The sequence below is a fragment of the Myripristis murdjan genome, chromosome 21 (assembly GCF_902150065.1).
Source record: "Myripristis murdjan chromosome 21, fMyrMur1.1, whole genome shotgun sequence".
NCBI classification, from domain to species: domain Eukaryota; kingdom Metazoa; phylum Chordata; class Actinopteri; order Holocentriformes; family Holocentridae; genus Myripristis; species Myripristis murdjan.
Window position 1 is genome coordinate 17,455,034 of NC_044000.1, and position 20,476 is coordinate 17,475,509.

At 38.3% G+C, this 20,476-nt stretch overlaps 2 protein-coding genes and 1 pseudogene across 2 annotated transcripts; all 3 read right to left on the reverse strand.

Moving 5' to 3' along the window:
* Window positions 1-247: 247 nt before the first annotated feature.
* Window positions 248-1,788, reverse strand: LOC115380219 (claudin-10-like; annotated as a pseudogene).
* An 833-nt stretch (window positions 1,789-2,621) lies between these two features.
* On the reverse strand, window positions 2,622-7,980 carry LOC115380327 (claudin-10-like). The gene is made up of 5 exons (XM_030081458.1): window positions 7,729-7,980; window positions 4,362-4,523; window positions 4,180-4,267; window positions 3,856-3,963; window positions 2,622-3,767 (listed from the first exon to the last, which is right to left on the reverse strand). Exons 1-5 carry the CDS (start codon window positions 7,958-7,960, stop codon window positions 3,500-3,502), a joined length of 858 nt encoding a protein of 285 aa, XP_029937318.1. The 5' UTR covers window positions 7,961-7,980; the 3' UTR covers window positions 2,622-3,499.
* A 10,227-nt stretch (window positions 7,981-18,207) lies between these two features.
* On the reverse strand, window positions 18,208-19,800 carry LOC115380329 (claudin-10-like). The gene is made up of 5 exons (XM_030081460.1): window positions 19,581-19,800; window positions 18,933-19,094; window positions 18,764-18,845; window positions 18,564-18,668; window positions 18,208-18,364 (listed from the first exon to the last, which is right to left on the reverse strand). Exons 1-5 carry the CDS (start codon window positions 19,798-19,800, stop codon window positions 18,208-18,210), a joined length of 726 nt encoding a protein of 241 aa, XP_029937320.1.
* Window positions 19,801-20,476: the final 676 nt, after the last annotated feature.

The window sequence follows — 20,476 nt, forward strand, 5'->3', positions numbered from 1 at the left end:
CTGTTAGGATTTTGGACATATTCATCTACAGACATGTCTAATAGACACAATCAACAAAACATATTGGCAATATTATTAGCAATTCTGTGTTTTATTGTGAATGACGCATCTAACTGTACATGCAGTAAAAGAAAACTTATTCAGATGTACAGTTAATTAATTCCTTTAAAATTCTTTTGAAATATTGTATCCAAACGTATATAAATGTAACATGGTAATAAGTTATTTTCCAGCTCTGGAATGTTGGTCACACATAAATAGTAGATGTCTTGCTGCTCCTGCTGATGCCAGACACACTGCTGGCTCTGCTTTCACTGCTGCTCCAGGATTTTCTGCTCTCATCACTCTGTGTGCAAGCTGAAGACATGTTGAGCTCTTTGGCTGGAACAGCGGTGTAGGGATCAGGAAACTGGTAGCCAGGGAGCCCCTTTTTCTTTAAAAAAAAAATACATACGGTGTGTTTTTGCATCATTCTGTGGAAATATAGTAATAATAATAAAAACTGGGATAATCTTGCAGAATTGAAAAACGATCACAATATTACCTTGACTGACAGCCTTCCTTCCCTGCAAAGCTACTGCAAATAAGACCTCCAACAACAAGGTGGAGCCTCCCCAGCCAGTAAACACACCAACACCTATTTCAAACCTGGCAATATAGAAACAGTACAGACATTTGTTGTATTTTTATCAGAGAAGCACACTATAATGCACGCACTATCGGTGCGGTGTGGCTCAGGAGGTAGAGTGGTCATCTTGTAATCAGAGGGTTCCCAGTTTGATCCCCGGCTCCTCCAGAGTATGTCAAACTATCCTTGAGATACTGAACCCCTCACTGCTCCTGATGGACAGCTAGACACCTTGCATGGTAGCCTCTGCCACCAGTATGGGTGAATGTGAGGCAAACATTGTAAAGCGCTTTAAGTGATCAGTAGTCCATTTACCATTTCACTATCCATGATACTTCTTACGTACTTTTGAGCTTTGAAATTTGGGTCTTGAAATTCCGCTCTTATTTTGTTTCCATAATAGGAAAAGGCATTTATGGAGCACATCCCTAAAAAAATGGGTTAACATTTATCAAAGAATAAACTGAGTGAATATTTCAATGTGTGTGTGTGTGTGTGTGTGTGTGTGTGTGTGTGTGTGTGTGTGTGTCTGTGTGTCTGTGTGTGTGTATGTGTGTGTGTGTGTGTGTGTGTGTGTGTGTGTGTGTGTGTGTGTGTGTGTGCGCGTGTGTGTGTGTGTGTTCATAGTGAAAAGCTTCACCTGAGATAAGGTAATTCATACCTCCTGCAAAGGTACTCTTGCATTTGCGATCTCTGATCCTCCAATCTTAGTGCACTTCATTCCCACTAAGACAAGAATGGATCTGAAGAAGCCCAGAATAATGGAGGTGATGATGAGAGCACGGCACATGTGGATGTCCCCTGTCCAACAGCAACAAAACAAAACAATAACAAAAAGTTATCCACAATATGTAGACAAAAATACTTGTTTTGTAGACATATTTTGGCAGGTTGCTTTTGTTTCGCGATGATGTAGATTTTCACTTGCAATTCAATGCGAGCATTGATGGGATTCCCTTGCAGTCAGACACTCCTGTTGAATCAGATATGCAATCCTTCCACAGGTTGGAGAAGTAGTTTGAAGCGGTCAGAACTATGCTGTCTACCTCAGACCAGGTCCAGATCTCTGTGGGCATGGTGGAGCAGACCAGGATCCATCCACACACAGAGACCACAAAGCAGCCGATCTCCATGTACATCACCACAGTCCTGTAATTCATGTTTGTTCTGGATTGTTGAACCGCTGCACCAAAAAAAGGCCAAAACCAAGCAATGGCACAAGTGCCACCAATGCTTCCTTCTCAAGCCTTAACTGTGGAAACCTGTGAGAGAAAGATGGCATCCAGCGCTGTCCACCCACAGCCCAACCTCACACACTGCAGGACACACACCCAGATGAACTCAGACACGTGTTCACATAGGGCAACAGACACAATGTGGTTTTTGTACACCATCATGTCATTTTGCTTTGACTGTTTGTTCTTTGAAGATCACTCTCAATATGTTTGTTATTGGCATCATACCAAGGAGCCCACCAGCATGAGCTGAGTTTCATTTTACATTGAACTCTTGATTCGTCAGTGACGAGTCAGTGATGTGTTAAAACAAATGAGGTGTTAAAACACACAGAATAAAGCAACCAAAAGCTTGAGAAAACTAAGTGGAGTCTTGTCTTTATCATGAGTGGTAAAAGATTTATAACTAGTGGCACTTTTAATCTGTCACTAGCAACAACATTGCTTTTAATCCTTGGTGAGTGGTGACAGACTGAACAGTAGTAAACATGTAGTTTTATGGATTAAGCATAGATTAAAGAGGCATTATGTAAAATTGCTGATTGTTGAAATAAGTGAGGATGTTTAGACAGAACTGACAAAAAATGTGGAATTATTATTTAATTATGGTACAGACTCTAAATCAACAATGCAATTTTGCATAGTGCTTTTAATGCAAAAACGCTGATGATTAGAGTGTTGTCATAAAGTCATCATTTCCCTTATACATTATATGAAAGGAATTCAGTCATCACGACAGGCATTGTATATAAACGTATTATTTACTGTGTGTTTATTCACAGGTATCCCAGCCACAGTCTTTAAAGATGATACATGTTCATGATAAACCTTAATTACTGAGCAGACAAAGTCACCATGCTGTAAGTAAAGAGAGAGAGAGAGAGAGAGAGAGAGAGAGAGAGAGAGAGAGAGAGAGCTTAAAGCACCATATCAGTGATTTTGAATGTTTAGCCCATTTACCACAATTTACCTGCTTTTTACATCACAACAAACCATTTTGCAGATGGAGGGGTTGCTAAAGGTTTCACAGCATTTCATCAAAATCCCTTGGTTTTCACATGTAAATTTTTGGTTGTGAGACGCAACTTATAATGTTCTTTTTCCTGAGCTAACAAAGTTACCATTTATAAACCATGCAACTGATAATTCACTGTGTAGAGTATATGTTTCCCCATGAACTCAGCCCAATTTCAAGACATCCAAACAACAGTGCTGCTGCTTTTAGGAAGACTACCATGGATGACTTTATTACGGTGATGGCAGCGTCTCTGAAAGTTAATTTCCATATTGTAGTGAGATAAAGGGAAACCAATGTCTTGATAAAAGATAGGAAAATAATTTTAGAGTTATAAAATACAACTCTCCGCCCAATGAGCGCTGGGATAGGCTTCAGCAACCCCCCGCGACCCTTGTGAGGTTAAGCGGTTTAGAAGATGAATGAATGAATGAATGAATGAAAATACAACTCCTCTCTTTGCAAAAAGGCTAGCAGAAATGTGAAGTATATACAGTTTGTAGATATTATGCTAAAAATCACTGGTAAGGTCCTTTAAAGTATGGAAAAAGGTAATGGCCTCATTTACATCACACCCTCATCCCAGCTAAACTGACCATTGGTTATCCACATTTATAATCACTACACAAATGCATCTCTTTGTGACATTTTCTCTGGTGTCGTCTGCGAGAGCTTTGAGATTTTGGAGCTGCTGGATCGTCCTGAACCTTTGTAAGATCCGTACTGTCTGGATGGTCTGTAGTATCCTGTGTACTGGGTTCTGCCTCCGGAGCGAGGGACCATGTAAGATCCGTACTGTCTGGACGGTCTGTAGTATCCTGTGTACTGGGTTCTGCCTCCAGAGCGAGGGACCATGTATGTTCGTCCTCCATAAGTGTATATCACTATACTGTAAGATGAAAACATTGAAAGTTAATATTGCAATTTGACCTTCACAGCCCCCCCAAAGTCACCAGGTAAAGAGGGACTATTATGACCTTTCAGGGAAGATTACTTTGTAGACTGTCACAGCGTAAAGTACAGCTCCCAAAAGGATGAAAAAACTTCCCACCAGTCCAAGGAATATGGGGGTTCCAATGTCATACCTGAAATTATATCAGGATGAAGAAAAGTCAGCACAATTCAGTCCTGATTTATATATATATATATATATATATATATATATATATATATATATATATATATATATTCTTGATATAAGGTGCAGTATTAGCTCCATATTTATACAACTTTATTGAAAGAACTCTACAGTGGAGTAAAGCTATTTTGCCAAAATAGTACAGATAAGAAAAACATGGCACCATAAGGCTCCTGGTTGTAAACTGGCAGCAAAAGTTGTCCTGGCGATCCTGTTGATGTATAAGCAGTAGGCAGCAATATCTGACACACCTGTGGGAAGACATTTTGGGGATACGGTCACACACTGAGGACAAAACATTTCTTTCATTTGTAGAATCTTGTACTATATGTGTTGTACACTCACCACCAACAAAATGAAACACCGCTCCAGCAAGCAGTACTTTGTCCTTGGTTTTATCCGTTCCACCTATATAAGTGCATTCCATCCCAATAAAGCAAAGCACTGCAGCAAAGAATCCAAGAGTCAAGCCACACATCAGAAGGCCCCGCACTCCCTGGACATAAGCTGTAACGAACAGAAAAAAAGTAGACTTACTATCATGTTAACAAGGGATGGAATGATTACCAGTTTTACTATGAACTGTGATCAAAAGTCCATCAATTCAGGACACTGTTTCATGTTTTAATTATGACAGTAACTGTTTTTGATTAGCAGGTTTTTAAAAAGACACAGTTTTTGCAGTACACACTGTCTAGCATCATCCAAAGTCAGTTTTCCTGTTGTGTTGCACTTGGATGCACAATGCACACTTGATTTATTTAGATATGGTTGCCTCCGGTTGGGGAGGCAGTGGCATGTAGGGGACGTCTCCCTGCTACCCTCCGCAGCTGCATTTACTAGGCTGTTGACCCCCAACCACTATCTTTCCTCTGGAGTCACAGTATCTCATTTTCTTGGCCTCCTCTCCCAGCTCCTTCATGGCTTTACACAGGTTTGACCCCACCACTCCTGCACCGTGGGGCAGTTGGACTGCTGTTTTGCCACCAAAGACCCAGCATCCAACCTCCACAGGGTAAACCCAAGTTTTCCAGCCAGCCTCTTAGCACTCCGCTGCCAGTTTGGAGAACTTGAGGTGCTTCTTTTCATGGACTGCTGTCATGTGGTCTTCCCAGGGGATGGTAAGCTTGATGAGAAGGGCCCTTTTCTCCCCTGCAGACCACATGACAATGTCTGGCTGGAGAGTAGTTGTATCTTTTTTGGGAAGACTGTTTCCTAAGGCTTCCTAAGGTCTGCCAACATCTGCCACTCTTTGCCAGATGTGGATATGCTGTTCCTCTCCTGTACAGTACACTGAGGCGTGCTACCAGGCTTTATGAAATGCAGGCTTTGTTGCTGTCGGTGTATGGTTTTCCACTACCCTACAGCTCTTAAGGACCTTGTCCAGCTTAGCCAGGACATGATTATGGTGCCACCTCAAGTGTCCCTGGGTCAGTGCCACATTGCACGCTGATAGGATGTGCTGGAGGCTTGCCTTGATGTTGTCACACAGGGAACAGCTTACCTCGTCCCTGAACCACTGGGTTAGATTCTGGGGGCATGGGAGGATGTCTTAGGTCGCCCTTAATAGGTAGCTGAGGTTGGATTGTGGTGTTTTCCAGATGCCTGCCCAGGTGATGTGGCTGTTCACAATACTGTCCCATCACGTCTAGGCTCCTTGGCTGCCCTGGGATATTGCCTTTATGTGGAAGCGCTCCTGCTCCAGCCTGATGACTTCATCTACCATCATGGACCTCATGGCTGCTTCTTGGTGACTGACCCCATCATCTCTCATTGCAGCAGACTGGAGATGGCATGATCTACTTCAGCTCGCGCCTTCCATTTGTGGCCTGTGCAGATGAGTGTGATAGGGAGCTCCAGCATGTTCTGACCAAGGAGGCCTGTGTCCAAAAAGCAGCAGGGAAAACCCAGCCACTTTTGAATGTAGCTGTTGGGAGGTTATGATTTTCAAAACAAAAGACAGAGTTCTGATGTAAATGTGTATTAGGAATTATTTAATATCCCAGCACATTAGAATAATACTGTGATAATACTGAAATTATCATGATTTTGAATTTTTATATTGTCCTCTCTGTAATGCTGATATGTGGCAACAAATGACCGAGAAAGTATTACCGTAAATTGAACAAATTATGTTTCTAAATCAGTAGGTGAATTCACCACTTTAACACACACAAATAAGTATCCCTACACCACACTGCCTGTTCCATACACCTTTTTTTGACCACCTCATTTCTGTTTCATTTAGTCACCATGCACATACATACAGTAAAGAGATAAATGACAGGACACATAATATTTTTGTTCATACATGATACCTATAGCTTTATTAATATTCAACATTATACAGTTTCGTTAGCGCACACATTTTAGTTAGACTTGTAAATGTCAAAATGTTAAAACATTTGTTCTGTTTAGTTATTCTGTTGTCTTTTGAGTTACCTTTAAGTTGTTTGTGTGTGGTCCAGGCAGGAAAAGAGGAGCAGGTGTGTGCAGCTGCATTAAATCCTCCTGATGGAGTGATTAGGAGGCACCATCCAGGGGAGGGGAATCCCTTGTTTCTAGTTTGATTTGCATTTATTTCTTTAATATTAAGTTGATTTCCATTATATAGTATAATTTGTTACTAATTATTTTCTGTATTATTTTCATAAGAACCTGAACCTTTGTTTAATGTACTTTTGTTTAGTTAGTTTGTCTTTGTCTACCCTCCTTTGTGTTTAATGGTCTGATCAGCCAGTATTTAAGTTCCACTTGTGTATCTTTTGTGAGGTCAGTTTCTCTTTTGTTCAGTTCAGGTTAAGTTGCCATTCTGTTGAGTTCAGTTCAGTTCAGTTCAGTTCTGTTTAGTTGACCTCATTTTAGGGCCCAGAACGTTTTGTTAAGTATCTTTGCTTTTTTGTTTTATTAAATTAGTTATGGATTTTTCTGTTGCATTTGGCTAAATAATGCTTTTTCTTTTTTCTGAACTAACTTGCGAGTCCTTGTGCCTGCCTGTTTGGTCCCTAACAGCTAGTGTAATTGTGAATTCAGACATACGGTATTGGTGGTGGATACTTTGATTCAAATGTCTTTATGGTAAACATATGAACACACACTCAGAATGTTGCTCCAGTCTGAACTCGCCACCTAACCCTGGTTGCCCATCCCTCTTCTTACTGAGCTTCAGGACCACAGAACTTTCTATTGCATATCTATTAATAATAATAGCTTTGTTTGCATGGTGCTTATCTAAACAATGTTACAAAGTGTTTCACAAGATAGAAGTAAAATGGACAAAATAAAACACTTAAAATGAAACACAGCAGGAAACTATGAATGTTTAACAACCCAAGAACCACAAACTGAGTGCATAGAAAAATACAAAAAAACCCAAAAACCAAACAAAACAAACAAACAAACAAAAAAACAAACAAACAAACCAAACAAAGGAAAAGTACACATAAAATAATAACTGGAATGATGGGTTTTGGTTAGGTAAGGTAAAAAAGAAAGGTCTGACAAAAATGCAATTTGAAATAATAGAGGATAAATGAAACAAAGACACATGACATTTTATTTTATCCTTGATCACAAAGATAAAATAGAAGAAATATCTAGCAGTGGGGGGCTAAAACAGCATAAGGCAAAGGCCTCAGAATAAAAATGTTATGGAGAATATGAGTAACAGAGACATCATTCTTAAGGCATGTGTATGCTACAGAGCACTTACCAGTGACAGACCAGAGGACTGGGTAGTCTCTGCAGTTAGTCACTGCTGTGGAGTCGGTGAAGCAGTCCTTCCACAGGTTGGACCAGTACCAGGCCACCTTGATGATGAAGGAGCCTCCTTGCCCACCTATTTGGGTGATCCTCCAATAGTCCATGGCCATGGTGCACAGCACAAACAGCCATCCCAGCGTCGAGATCAAGAAGCCAAACACTTGGATCAGACGTTTCCTCATTTCTGAAAACAGTAAGCCAAGACAGAGGAGGGCTCCTAATGATGCTCCTGCTGAGTCATGGGGTAGACTAGGACAGCCTCACACTTTCCGTGCACCCAGTGGCAAGCAGAATGACAATGGCTCTTGTTTCATTTCAGTGGGTGATGAAAGGTCTTCAGGACAGGATGACATGGTGTGTTTGTGCCATGTGCCATTAGTGTTGATGTGGGCGGTGTGTGGCTGTAGAAGATGTTTACTGTAAACTCTCAGGAGTGTGGCTCGCACTTGATATATTCTAGACCACTTCTTGCTGCCTTTTGCTAGGAAAGGTTCACATCAGATTTACATCCATTGTACATGGGTACATGGTTTACTGTTGCCTTCTCCTCGACCTGCAAGAATACACTCTGTCCTTTCCCCACCCCCCTGAATATTAACAGGGAAATGATATCATCTGTGCAACAAATAATAACATAAAAAACAGAGTCTGCCAGAAACTAAAACTTGACAATTTATTTCTACTCACAAGCGGTGCAAGCATTTATAAAAGGCACTCAAGTCCCATAATTACTCATAATAATTTCCCACAGTACTTAGTGAGAAATAGACAATGGGCTAGTACACAGTGTAGCCCTGTTTGGCCCTCCTAGAGTTTGCATATTGCAAATCATAGTTAATGATTATAGTTAGGTCCATAAATATTAGGACAGTGACACAATATTTATAATTTTACTCTTGCACACCACAACAATGGATTTGAAATGGAGTAATCAAGATGTGATTGAAGTGCAGACTTTCAGCTTTAATTTAAGGGGTTGCACAAAAATATGGCATTAACCGTTAAGGAATTACAGCCAGTTTTGTCACCCCATTTTCAGAGGCTCAACAGTAATTGGACATTTGTTTAAAAAGCAGTTTCATGGCCAGGTGTGGCCTTTTCCCTCATTATTCCATGACAAATTGAAAAAAATAAAAAGTCTGGAGTTCATCCAAGTGTTTGCATTTGCATTTGGTAGTTGTTCATCGGAACCCTCAACATGCGATCCAAAGAGGTGTCTGTGCAGGTGAAGGAGACTATCATTAGACTCAAAAAGCAAATAAAAACTATTAGACAGATAGCAACAATTTTAGGAGTAGTCAAATCAACAGTTTGATAAATCCTGAAAACGAAGGAATGCACTGGTATGCTCAGCAACACCAAAAGGCCCATAAGACCATGGACATCTCAAGTGGATGACCGAAGAATTCTTTCCCTAGTGAAGAAAAATCCATTCACAAAATCTAGGGAAGTTAAAAACACTCTTGAGGAGGTAGGCACATCATATCCAAATCTACAGTTAAGAGATGTTTACAAGAAAATAAATACAGTGGGTATACAGCAAGGTGCAAACCACTGGTGTCACTCAAGAACAGGAAGGCCAGATTAGACTTTGCAAAAAAACATCTAAACAAGCCTGCCCAATTCTGGAATATGTTTCTTTGGACAGATGAAACAAAGATTAACTTGTACCAGAATGATGGGAAGAGAAAAGGATGGAGAATGAAAGGAGCAGCTCATGACCCAAAGCAGAGCACATCATCTGTCCAGCATGGTGGAGGCAGTGTTATGGCATGAATGGCTGCCAGTGGAACTAGGTCACAAGTGTTTATTGATGTTGTGACAGGTGGTGGAAGTAGCAGGATGAATTCTGGTGTTTATAGGGGTATAATATCTGCTCTGATTCAGTTGAATGCCACTATAGTGATAGGACAGAGCTACTGCAAAAGCAACCCAAGAGGTACTGAAAGCAAAGAAGTGGAATATTTTTCAATGGCCAAGTCAATCCCCAGACCTCAACCCAACTGAGCATACTTCTCACTTTCTGAAGACCAAACTGAAGGCAGAAAGACCCATAGACAAACAGCAACTGAAGGCAGCTGTAGTAAAGTTTCGACAGATCATTTAAGGGGAGGAAACTCACAATTTGGTGATGTTGTCCATGGGTTCCAGACTTCAGGCAGTCATAGACTGCAAAGGATTTTCCTCCTAATTTACAGTTTAACAGCATCAATAGGTGGCTTACAGATGAAGGAACAAAAATAAAACAAATGTCACACTTCATTACTGTACGTAACAACATAAATGTAGAAAATAATAATAAAAATAAATTGGAAAGATTGTGTAGCAAATTTATTAAACATTAATAAAGAACATTGTTGTTTGTCTATAACAATGACACTATCATTACATAATGTCCAATATACAGTAATATCTAGTACTGTGTAATATAAAGATGGAAGATGGCTGGCACATTTGGAAAAACATAATATCCCAAGATCAGACAGTGAGAATTTTTGGGTTTTCTTCTTCAGGGTGGGGTAAGGGTTATGATTACACTGCAACTGTATTTTCATTTTCATTGTAGTAACATTCCAATAAAAATAATTGTCAAAAAATGGGATACCTCTGATCATTTCCATCTCTATAGGGGCAATAGACAGGGATGCCTGGCTAGCCCCGCCCTTTTCATTCTCACCAATAGCGGCAACCCTAATATAGGTGGCTTCAAGGTTGGCAGAGACATGCACAAGATATCTCTTTTTGTTGATGACATTATCCTATATCTAACTAATCCTGAAAGCTCCCTTTCTCATCTCCATAATACAGTCATACAGATCTTTTTCTGGGTATAAGACAAAAGTGAATTCTACCACTGTCTATATTTGATTATAATAGTGTCAAACACAAATTTCCTTTTAAGTGGTCACCTTTGGGCTTCATATACTTGGGTATATTTGTTGATAACAACCTTAACATCTTTACAAACTCAATTTAGTTTATTGCAGAAAATGGGGGAGTATTTGAGAGAACGGATAGATATGCCATTCACCATACTGGATAGAATGAATGCCCTGTCTAGATTCTTGTATATGCTTCAGTCACTTCTTATCTATAATCCATCACTATTTCCCCCCCTGATTCCTCTCCCCTAAAATCCATCTATGGAGAAATAGATTGCTACCAATGATCTGTCAGAATAGTAACTTCACCTTATGGTCTTGGAAAGGCAATAGCCACCTAGAGCACTGCTGTGAGGAAGGAATCTTTATGTCCTTTGAACAGTTTAAACAGAAATACTTCTTGGCAAATAGAGATTTCTTCAGCTATCTGCAACTATGTGACTTTATTAGAATCAATCACCAAAGCTAGTGGAATTTGCCTACCATGACATCTATGGAACAATTGTGCCATGGATACCAACTACTATTTAAAACTATCTCTAGAGTGTATGAAGTGCTTTTGTCTAGTTTATTAATGCCTGATCTGGACAGGTCCAGACTTACATGGGAGAAAGCCCTGGGAAAAAATCTGGATGGGGAACTATGGAGTGACTTCTGCAGAGATGGTGTTACCTCTACTGTAAACTCTAGACATAGACTGATGCAATTAAGCTTCCTGTACCTGCTCTATATCACTCCATACAAACTGTACACATGTTTGGTTACATTATTTTGTTGTGGATGGTGTCTATTTGATTGTAATCTTGATTTGTTTATTGTTTGCTGCCTTGTTAACTTTGTACCATTATTTGTTGGTTATATCTTGTGTGTTATTGTGTTTGGTTTTGAAAAAAGCAAACTAAAATATTCAAACAAAAAATCTTAACCTTGGAATAAACATGTAAAATTGTTTGAAGTACAACTTTGACAAACATTATGGAGGACAAAAAAAGACAAAACAATAAATAAATAAATACACATATAAATATATACATGCATAAATAATTAAATTAATAAATATTTCTACATGTATTTATTTATTTATTTGTCTTTATTCGTGCATTTATTTGAGTCAATATCAGTATGGAGTGCCATTGAGACTTCCCAATGTCACACAAAAAAAGATGAGATTTTCCACTGAACTCCATATCCATTGTATAAAGTAGACCTTAAGCTGTTAGAAATGCATGTTGGTCAAGCTCCTGCACCTTTTATAAATTGACTGCAAGCATAGAAAGTACAAGCGAATTGCAAAATGTGTCCACCCTGTCATGGGACACTTTCTAAATAGAGTAAATATGTTCTAATCATATTGATTACAAAATGTACATTTTCAGAAAGGTATTTGGTCCCTTGTTCAGGAATATATTTTAGTTTCTGGAAAACATCTCTCAAAAATACAGAAATTATCGAAAAATATATTTGTATATGTAAAATCTGTGAAAGTTGTACTTTCTTTTCTGAATAAACTCTATAAATAAAGGTATCTGGTCAAACTTTGAAATAATACTGTTTGGCCCTAATCTCTTCAGAGCAAAATCACACAAAAGGTTTTGATAACTTGTGAAAATAATAATTTATTCACATAAAACATGAACATGACGGGGTGGACAATGACATGACGGGGTGGACCTTGGCATGACAGGGTGGACAATAGTGAAGTGCCTCATATATATTTAAAGGAAACAATGTTATGGTTTTGTCAACAAATGTTTTTTGTCAAAACATGACTTTTTTCACCTACTGTATTTTGAATTGTGCACAGGTAGGCTACATCTGGAAATGACTCTCAACAACAGCAAAAATAAATAAATAAAACCTTCAACTAGATGAAAAAACAAGATTGATATAAGCAAAACAAAAACCCTTGGTCCCTAAATGTAGGCCTACCACAAAAAGTATAAACATAGGTATCCTTTCAAATGGTTTCTTTCTCTGCATATGTTCTGTCCTCCACTTGACTTCTGGAACACTGAAAAACTTATAAAACTGTTATAAAACTAGACTTGATGACGGGGTGGACAATGACAGGGAGGACATTTCTGGCTGAAGTTTGCATTTAATGAGCACATGTTGGGCCATTAGCTAGCAACATGTATCAGTTAGGAAGGTGACTGTGTATACTTTAACAAACATATTTTGAATTTCTGAAAAGCATTTATATAGATTCATATTTTGCAATGACAGGGTGGACACATTAAGATTGAACACATTCAAGTTCAATCATAAAATGATGAAAATGTCAAAATATAAATGTTGATATGTACTCTCTCTGCAGGAGCTATTCTTCACTCCATTTGTAAAAGACAAAGCAGTGGTGGTGATGTCACTGATTACAGCAGGTGGTTTCTTATAGTGGCAGTAACCACCTAATGACGGGGTGGACAGCAAATCCAGGGACACATGCAAAACGTTTATTATTATTATGACATTACACCATAAATGATCCAATTGACTCATCTTATTCAAGTACTTGATGAGAGCAACAAGAGCATGTAAAAGGTTTGTACATTGTATATCATTTATCTACTTATTTCACTCAGTGAAGTTAGTAGAGAGAAGTTTGGGACATGGCAAAATCACATGCATCTAATCATAGAAAATTTTTTTAAATATGAAAAACACCCTTTTAAAGATGTATCTCTGTACCAATGTGTGTTTAAATGTTTAGCCATTTATAATAAACCCTCAGAGTTTTGTTATTTTGCAAATTTTTCATGAAAAGTGAGTGATTTCTGCCCGGGACACCAAATGGTACCCTATATTGATATTGACTCATTTATTTATTTGTGTATTTCTACATTTATTTATTTATATATATATTTATTTCTACGTTAATTAATTAATTAATTTATTTCTACATTTATTTATTTATTTATGTATTTATATATTTATTTTTACATTTATTTATTTAGATTTTTATTTATTTATACATTTATTCATTTATTTATTCCTTCATTTATTTCTACATTTATTTATTTATTCCTACATTTATTTCTGTATTTCTACATTTCCACATTTATTTATTTCTGTATTTCTGTGTTGTATGTTAATGAGGTGGGCGGTTCTTACATTACTCTTAAGCATGATTGGTCAACTGAGCGAATCAGACAGAAGCACGATTCATGCATGGAGGAACGCGAAACTGGAGGTAGTAGGTGGGTGCATGATTTACCACATCATTCGCCAGTGACCATATATCACTGACGATGGCTCTCAAAATGCTTTCCATTGCATATTACACAGTAGCTAGTAGGGCATTAACGTAAAGGTCAACCCGTCAAAAGTCAAAGAAACACACACACACACACACACACACACACACCCGGTCGGCGCTTCACTACAGCCTCTTCACCACCCGGTCGCCTGGCCGGCGCTCCACTACAGCCTCCACTACAGCCTCCTCTTTTCCGGAAGACCAGACACCTATACGCGTACTGCTGCCTCCGCGGCTGAGTGTCGCATTACATAAGAGAGTGGAATACGCCGAAACACGGGGGCATGCCAAGTGACATGTAACCGGATTATTCCAGTTGCTGCGGCACAGTTACCTTAACCGGAATATTGACCCGAACCAGAATATGGTGTGCATGTAAACGTAGTCATTGATTGAAAAGTCGACGTGAAAAAGTCTGGCGTCGTTAATGTCCTAGTAGCTAGCTAGTCCACTACTATCCACTACTACTGCCAGTCCAGGCAGTTGTAGTGGATAGGATCACACGCACAAACCAGTCGTGCTTAAGAGTAATGTAAGAACCGCTCACCTCATTAACATACGACACAGACATACAGAAATAAATAAATGTGGAAATGTAGAAATACAGAAATAAATGTAGGAATAAATAAATAAATGTAGAAATAAAAGAAGGAATAAATAAATGAGTAAATGTAGAAATAAATAAAAGTATAAATAAATAAATGTAAAAATAAATATATAAATACATAAATAAATAAATAAATATATAAATAAATAAATGTAGAAATACACAAATAAATAAATGCATGAATAAAAACAGAAATAAATAAATAAATACATGTCAATACATGTTTATTAATTTAATTATTTATGCATTTATATATTTATATGCATATTTATTTATTTATTTATTTATTGTTTTGTCATTTTTTGTCCTCCATAAAACATGTCTTCAGGAGTCATCATTATCTTTTGATAGAAAGTGTTTTCTGTCAGCATCCCTCACACATACATATTCTTATCAAAGTACAGCATTGTGGAGGAGCTGCTGTACTCTGAAGAAGGTCTCTGGTTTAGAGACTTTGCTTGGCCTCTTGGGTAGGAAGAGATATGAGAATGGGAGGTAGCACCCTTGTAGATATAGCCCGCCTGATCATGACTGCAAGGAAACACAATAAAAAAAATTATCTTCACAAATCAAGGGCCTACATGAATCCAGAAAACTGATACATACTTTTCAATGCTCTATACAAGTACTGAAGAATTCTTTCCCTAGTGAAGAAAAACCCATTCACAATGTCTTCTGGAATATGTTTCTTTGGACAGATGAAACAAAGATTAACTTGTACCAGAATGATGGGAAGAGAAAAGGATGGAGAATGAAAGGAGCAGCTCATGACCCAAAGCAGAGCACATCATCTGTCCAGCATGGTGGAGGCAGTGTTATGGCATGAATGGCTGCCAGTGGAACTAGGTCGCTAGTGTTTACTGATGTTGTGACAGGTGATGGAGGTAGCAGGATGAATTCTGGTGTTTATAGGGGTATAAAATCTGCTCTGATTCAGCTGAATGCCACTATAGTGATAGGACAGAGCTTCACAGTGCAGATGGACAATGACTTAAAACATACTGCAAAAGCAACCCAAGAGGTACTGAAAGCAAAGAAGTGGAATATTCTTCAATGGCCAAGTCAATCCCCAGACCTCAACTGAGCATACTTCTCACTTTCTGAAGACCAAACTGAAGGCAGAAAGACCCATAGACAAACAGCAACTGAAGGTAGCTGCATTAAAGTTTCGACAGATCATTTAAGGGGAGGAAACTCACAATTTGGTGATGTTGTCCATGGGTTCCAGACTTCAGGCAGTCATAGACTGCAAAGGATTTTCCTCCTAATTTACAGTTTAACAGCATCAGTAGGTGGCTTACAGATGAAGGAACAAAAATAAAACAAATGTCACACTTCATTACTGTACATAACAACATAAATGTAGAAAATAATAATAAAAATAAATTGGAAAGATTGTGTAGCAAATTTATTAAACATTAATAAAGAACATTGTTGTTTGTCTATAACAATGACACAATCATTACATAATGTCCAATATACAGTAATATCTAGTACTGTGTAATATAAAGATGGAAGACGACTGGCACATTTGTAAAAACATACCGTAATATCCCAAGATCAGACAGTAAACTGTATCATGCACCCCTTAAATCTTAACCTTGAGTACCAACTTAAGACTTTTACAGAGAATTAGTTGATCTAAAATTGAAATACTATGAATACATACTAAGCAGAGAGAGCAATTACAAGGTCAAAATGATATTACGAACTCAAAGAGAAAGCGCATTAAGTGTTGCAATGGCAAATTAAAGCTGAAGAAAGCAAGCGAACAATTATACTTAATCCTACCAAAATTAATGATACCTTTGAAAAATAGCATATAGACCTTTATACCAATCAACGGGGGATCTATGGGACCTCACCAAAATAACTTTTGATGTGGTTGAATGGCCATATCTATTTTGTGTTTTGGATAAATTTGGTTTTGGCGCTGTCCTTACTGATTTGATAAAATCACTTTATAAATCTCCCAAAACTAGGATTATTATTAATGGGATACCTCTAATCATTTCCATCTCTATAGGGGCAATAGACAGGGATGCCCGGCTAGCCCTGCCTTTTTCATTCTCACCATTGAACCAATAGCGGCAACCCTAATATAGGTGGCTTCAAGGTTGGCAGAGACATGCACAAGATATCTCTTTTTGTTGATGACATTATCCCATATTTAACTAATCCTGAAAGCTCCCTTTCTCATCTCCATAATATATTAAAGTCATACAGATCTTGGATCCTGGGTATAAGACAAAAGTGAATTCTACCACTGTCTATATTTGATTATAATAGTGTCAAACACAAATTTCCTTTTAAGTAGTCACCTTTGGGCTTCAAATACTTGGGCATTTTTGTTGATAACAACCTTAACATCTTTGCAAACTCAATTTAGTTTATTGCAGAAAATGGGGGAGGATTTGAGAGAATGGATAGATTTGCCATTCACCATACTGGATAGAATGAATGCCCTGTCTAGATTCTTGTATATGCTTCAGTCACTTCTTATCTATAATCCATCACTATTTCCCCCCCTGATTCCTCTCCCCTAAAATCCATCTATGGAGAAATAGATTGCTACCAATGATCTGTCAGAATAGTAACTTCACCTTATGGTCTTGGAAAGGCAATAGCCACCTAGAGCACTGCTGTGAGGAAGGAATCTTTATGTCCTTTGAACAGTTTAAACAGAAATACTTCTTGGCAAATAGAGATTTCTTCAGCTATCTGCAACTATGTGACTTTATTAGAATCAATCACCAAAGCCAGTGGAATTTGCCTACCATGACACCTATGGAACAATTGTGCCATGGATACCAACTACTACTTAAAACTATCTCTAGAGTGTATGAAGTGCTTTTGTCTAGTTTATTAATACCTGATCTGGACAGGTCCAGACTTACATGGGAGAAAGCCCTGGAAAAAAATCTGGATGGGGAACTATGGAGTGACTTATGCAGAGATGGTGTTACCTCTACTGTAAACTCTAGACATAGACTGATGCAAACTTCCTGTACCTGTTCTATATCACTCCATACAAACTGAACAAATGCAACTCAGTCACCCCTTTGTTTTAGATGTGGCTTAGATGAGGGAACACTCTACATTTCACTTGGCAATGCCTTAAAATTTCAGGGGCTTTGGCAAGGGCTTTGTCACCCTATCCAGTATTCATTGTGTTAACTTTTTATTGGAGCTTGAGATTTGTTTACTGAGTAATTTTCCTGACACCTATGTTAAAAAATAATGATGCTATAAAGCTTACAAAAAAAAATTTCTGGCCATTTCTAAAAAATGTATTGCTTTAAAATGGAAGTCAGATTCCCCCTGCCAATTGGAATGTGGTTCTCTGAAATCAATAACTGTATACCCCTTGAGAAAATGACCTACTCAAAAATAAAAGTAAAATATTTTGCAACATTTTTGAAATGTTGCCCTGTGTTGCTCAATGATTTGTTTGGTTACATTATTTTGTTGTGGATGGTGTCTATTTGATTGTAATCTTGATTTGTTTATTGCTGCCTTGTTAACTTTGTACCATTATTTGTCGGTTATATATATATTGTGTGTTATTGTGTTTGGTTTTGAAAAAAAAAAACCAAACAAACTAAAATATAGTACAGCTTTGACAAACATGTCTTCAGGAGTCATTGTTATCTTTTGATAGGAAGTGTTTTCTGTCAGCATCCCTCACACATACATATTCTTATCAAAGTACAGCACTGTGGAGGAGCTGCTGTACTCTGATGGAGGCCTCTGGTTTAGAGACTTTGCTTGCCCTCTTGGGTAGGAAGAGATATGAGAATGGGAGGTAGCACCCTTGTAGATATAGCCCGCCTGATCATGACTGCAAGGAAACACAATAAAAAAATAATCTTCACAAATCAAGGGCTTACATGAATCCAGAAAACTGATACATACTTTTCAATGCTCTATACAAGTACATGGTAGATCTACATGCCAGACAGAAATAGCATTGTGGCAACACAGATATTGCTTAACTATAGTTGCAGTAGGAGGTTTGCTTTGTGATGACTCATACAAACCTTTTGGTACAAGAACCAGCAATGGAGAAGCAGAACAAACCACCTCCAAGAATACAGAGGATTGATCCTCCCCAGCCGATAAACAGAGCAGCTCCCAGCTCATACCTGGAGACACAAAATGAGACAATGAAACATTACATAACCCGCTGAGTCATGTTAAGATATGCTGGCAGACTATGTAGGTCAAATATGTGTCTCACTTCTGTTCCACAAACATGGGGTCGAAAAACTCTGTCGTTATCCGGTGTGCATAGATGGAGCATGAAGAGAGTGAGCAGAGGCCTGAGTGGAATAAGAAAAAAGAACGTAACGTTAGAATGACAGAAAAATGCTGTTTCACTGATGATTCTAGCTCACCTTTGTACTTACCACTGAGAATGAAATTCACACCAGCAAAGCAGGCTATCCTGGCTTTGTTTACAACAGTTCCTCCAATTTTAGTGCATTTCATTCCTACAAGGGCAAATAAGGCACCAAAGAAACCCAAACATACAGCTGCAATCATCAATCCCCTGCAAGCCTGGATGTACCCTGCAAGAACAAAATATAGAGATCAACTTACTTACTTGATCAGTGATTTTGCACAGATTTTCTATGATTTTGCATTTCCTGTACTCTCCTATTTTTACATCCTAGTGACTTGTATAAGATCAGTGACAATGCAAGTGACAAATAAGTACAAATAAGTGCAAGTACACAAAAGTACAGTAATCTATCTATCTATCTATCTATATATATATACATACATACACACACATACACATCTATATGTATACTTTTATGATTTTTTGCATAATGCAAAAAATCATGACGCTTGCACGATGAGTAGCTGATTTGCACAATAGCCATGTGCTCTAGAATTATGACACACATAATAACATAATAACAGCCAAAAATCAGCATGGTTGAAAAAATGCTTACTTTCAGCCTGTTAGCAAAGCTAATAAAACATGGCAGATTAGATTTAGGTACACTGAAATGGTAGGAAAGCATTACTGAAAAGAAAAAAAAACTGACCATCCAGTGCCAGCATCGAGGGAAACTCTTTGCAGCTGGATAGTCCTGTTGAATCAGTGATACAGTCCTTCCACAAGTTGGACCATAACATGGCTGTGGTGAGGACTGTTCCATCGAGGGTCAACACCTTCCAGTAATCCAATGGTAAGGTGGAAGATTCTAGCATCCAACCCATAGTGGTCAAAGTGAAGGCAAAGATCTCTGTAACCATGCCATTCATTGTTATGTGCCAGGCAGGGCCGAAGTGCTTGTTGTGTGTTTTTCTTTCCCTCTTGCTTTTCTTTCTCTTCTCCCTTTTCCCCTCCAGGTGCCAAGGACATGATTGGTTTCCACCTGTGACGTCCTGTCATGTGGCTCACTGGCTCCCTTGACTTTGAACTGGCCAATCATCCTTCGAAGCCCTCAAGAAAAGGAGCATGTCTAAAAGTTTGGTCTTTTTGACCTGAGAAGGACAGGCAGGTGGCAGAGAACCCGAAGGATTTTGAGACATTTGGTGAATTCACAACAACTGTATCATGAATGTAGAAATCATGGTAGAAAACTTAGAATCTCCAACAAGGCCTCAAATAATAGGACTACAATTAATCTGTCAAGAAATAGCACAGAACAAAATAATGAATGGAAAGTAATCACGGAGCTGAACAAAGATGCTGGCATTAGATGGTCAATCCAATAAGAATCACAAAGGCAACTGAGAAAGAGATTGGGAAAGCTAAGTTAGTGAAGATAAGGTTGTTGAAACTAAAAGACTGGCCAGCAAGAAAGGGAAAACAGAGAGCCTCTCGATCTTACTCCATATTGAGAACATTGTTCTGAGGAAAGTCTTGTTGGGCATGTTCAGTTATCCAGTGAGAGAATATATTCTGCCACCACTTAGATGTTACAAGTCTCAGCAG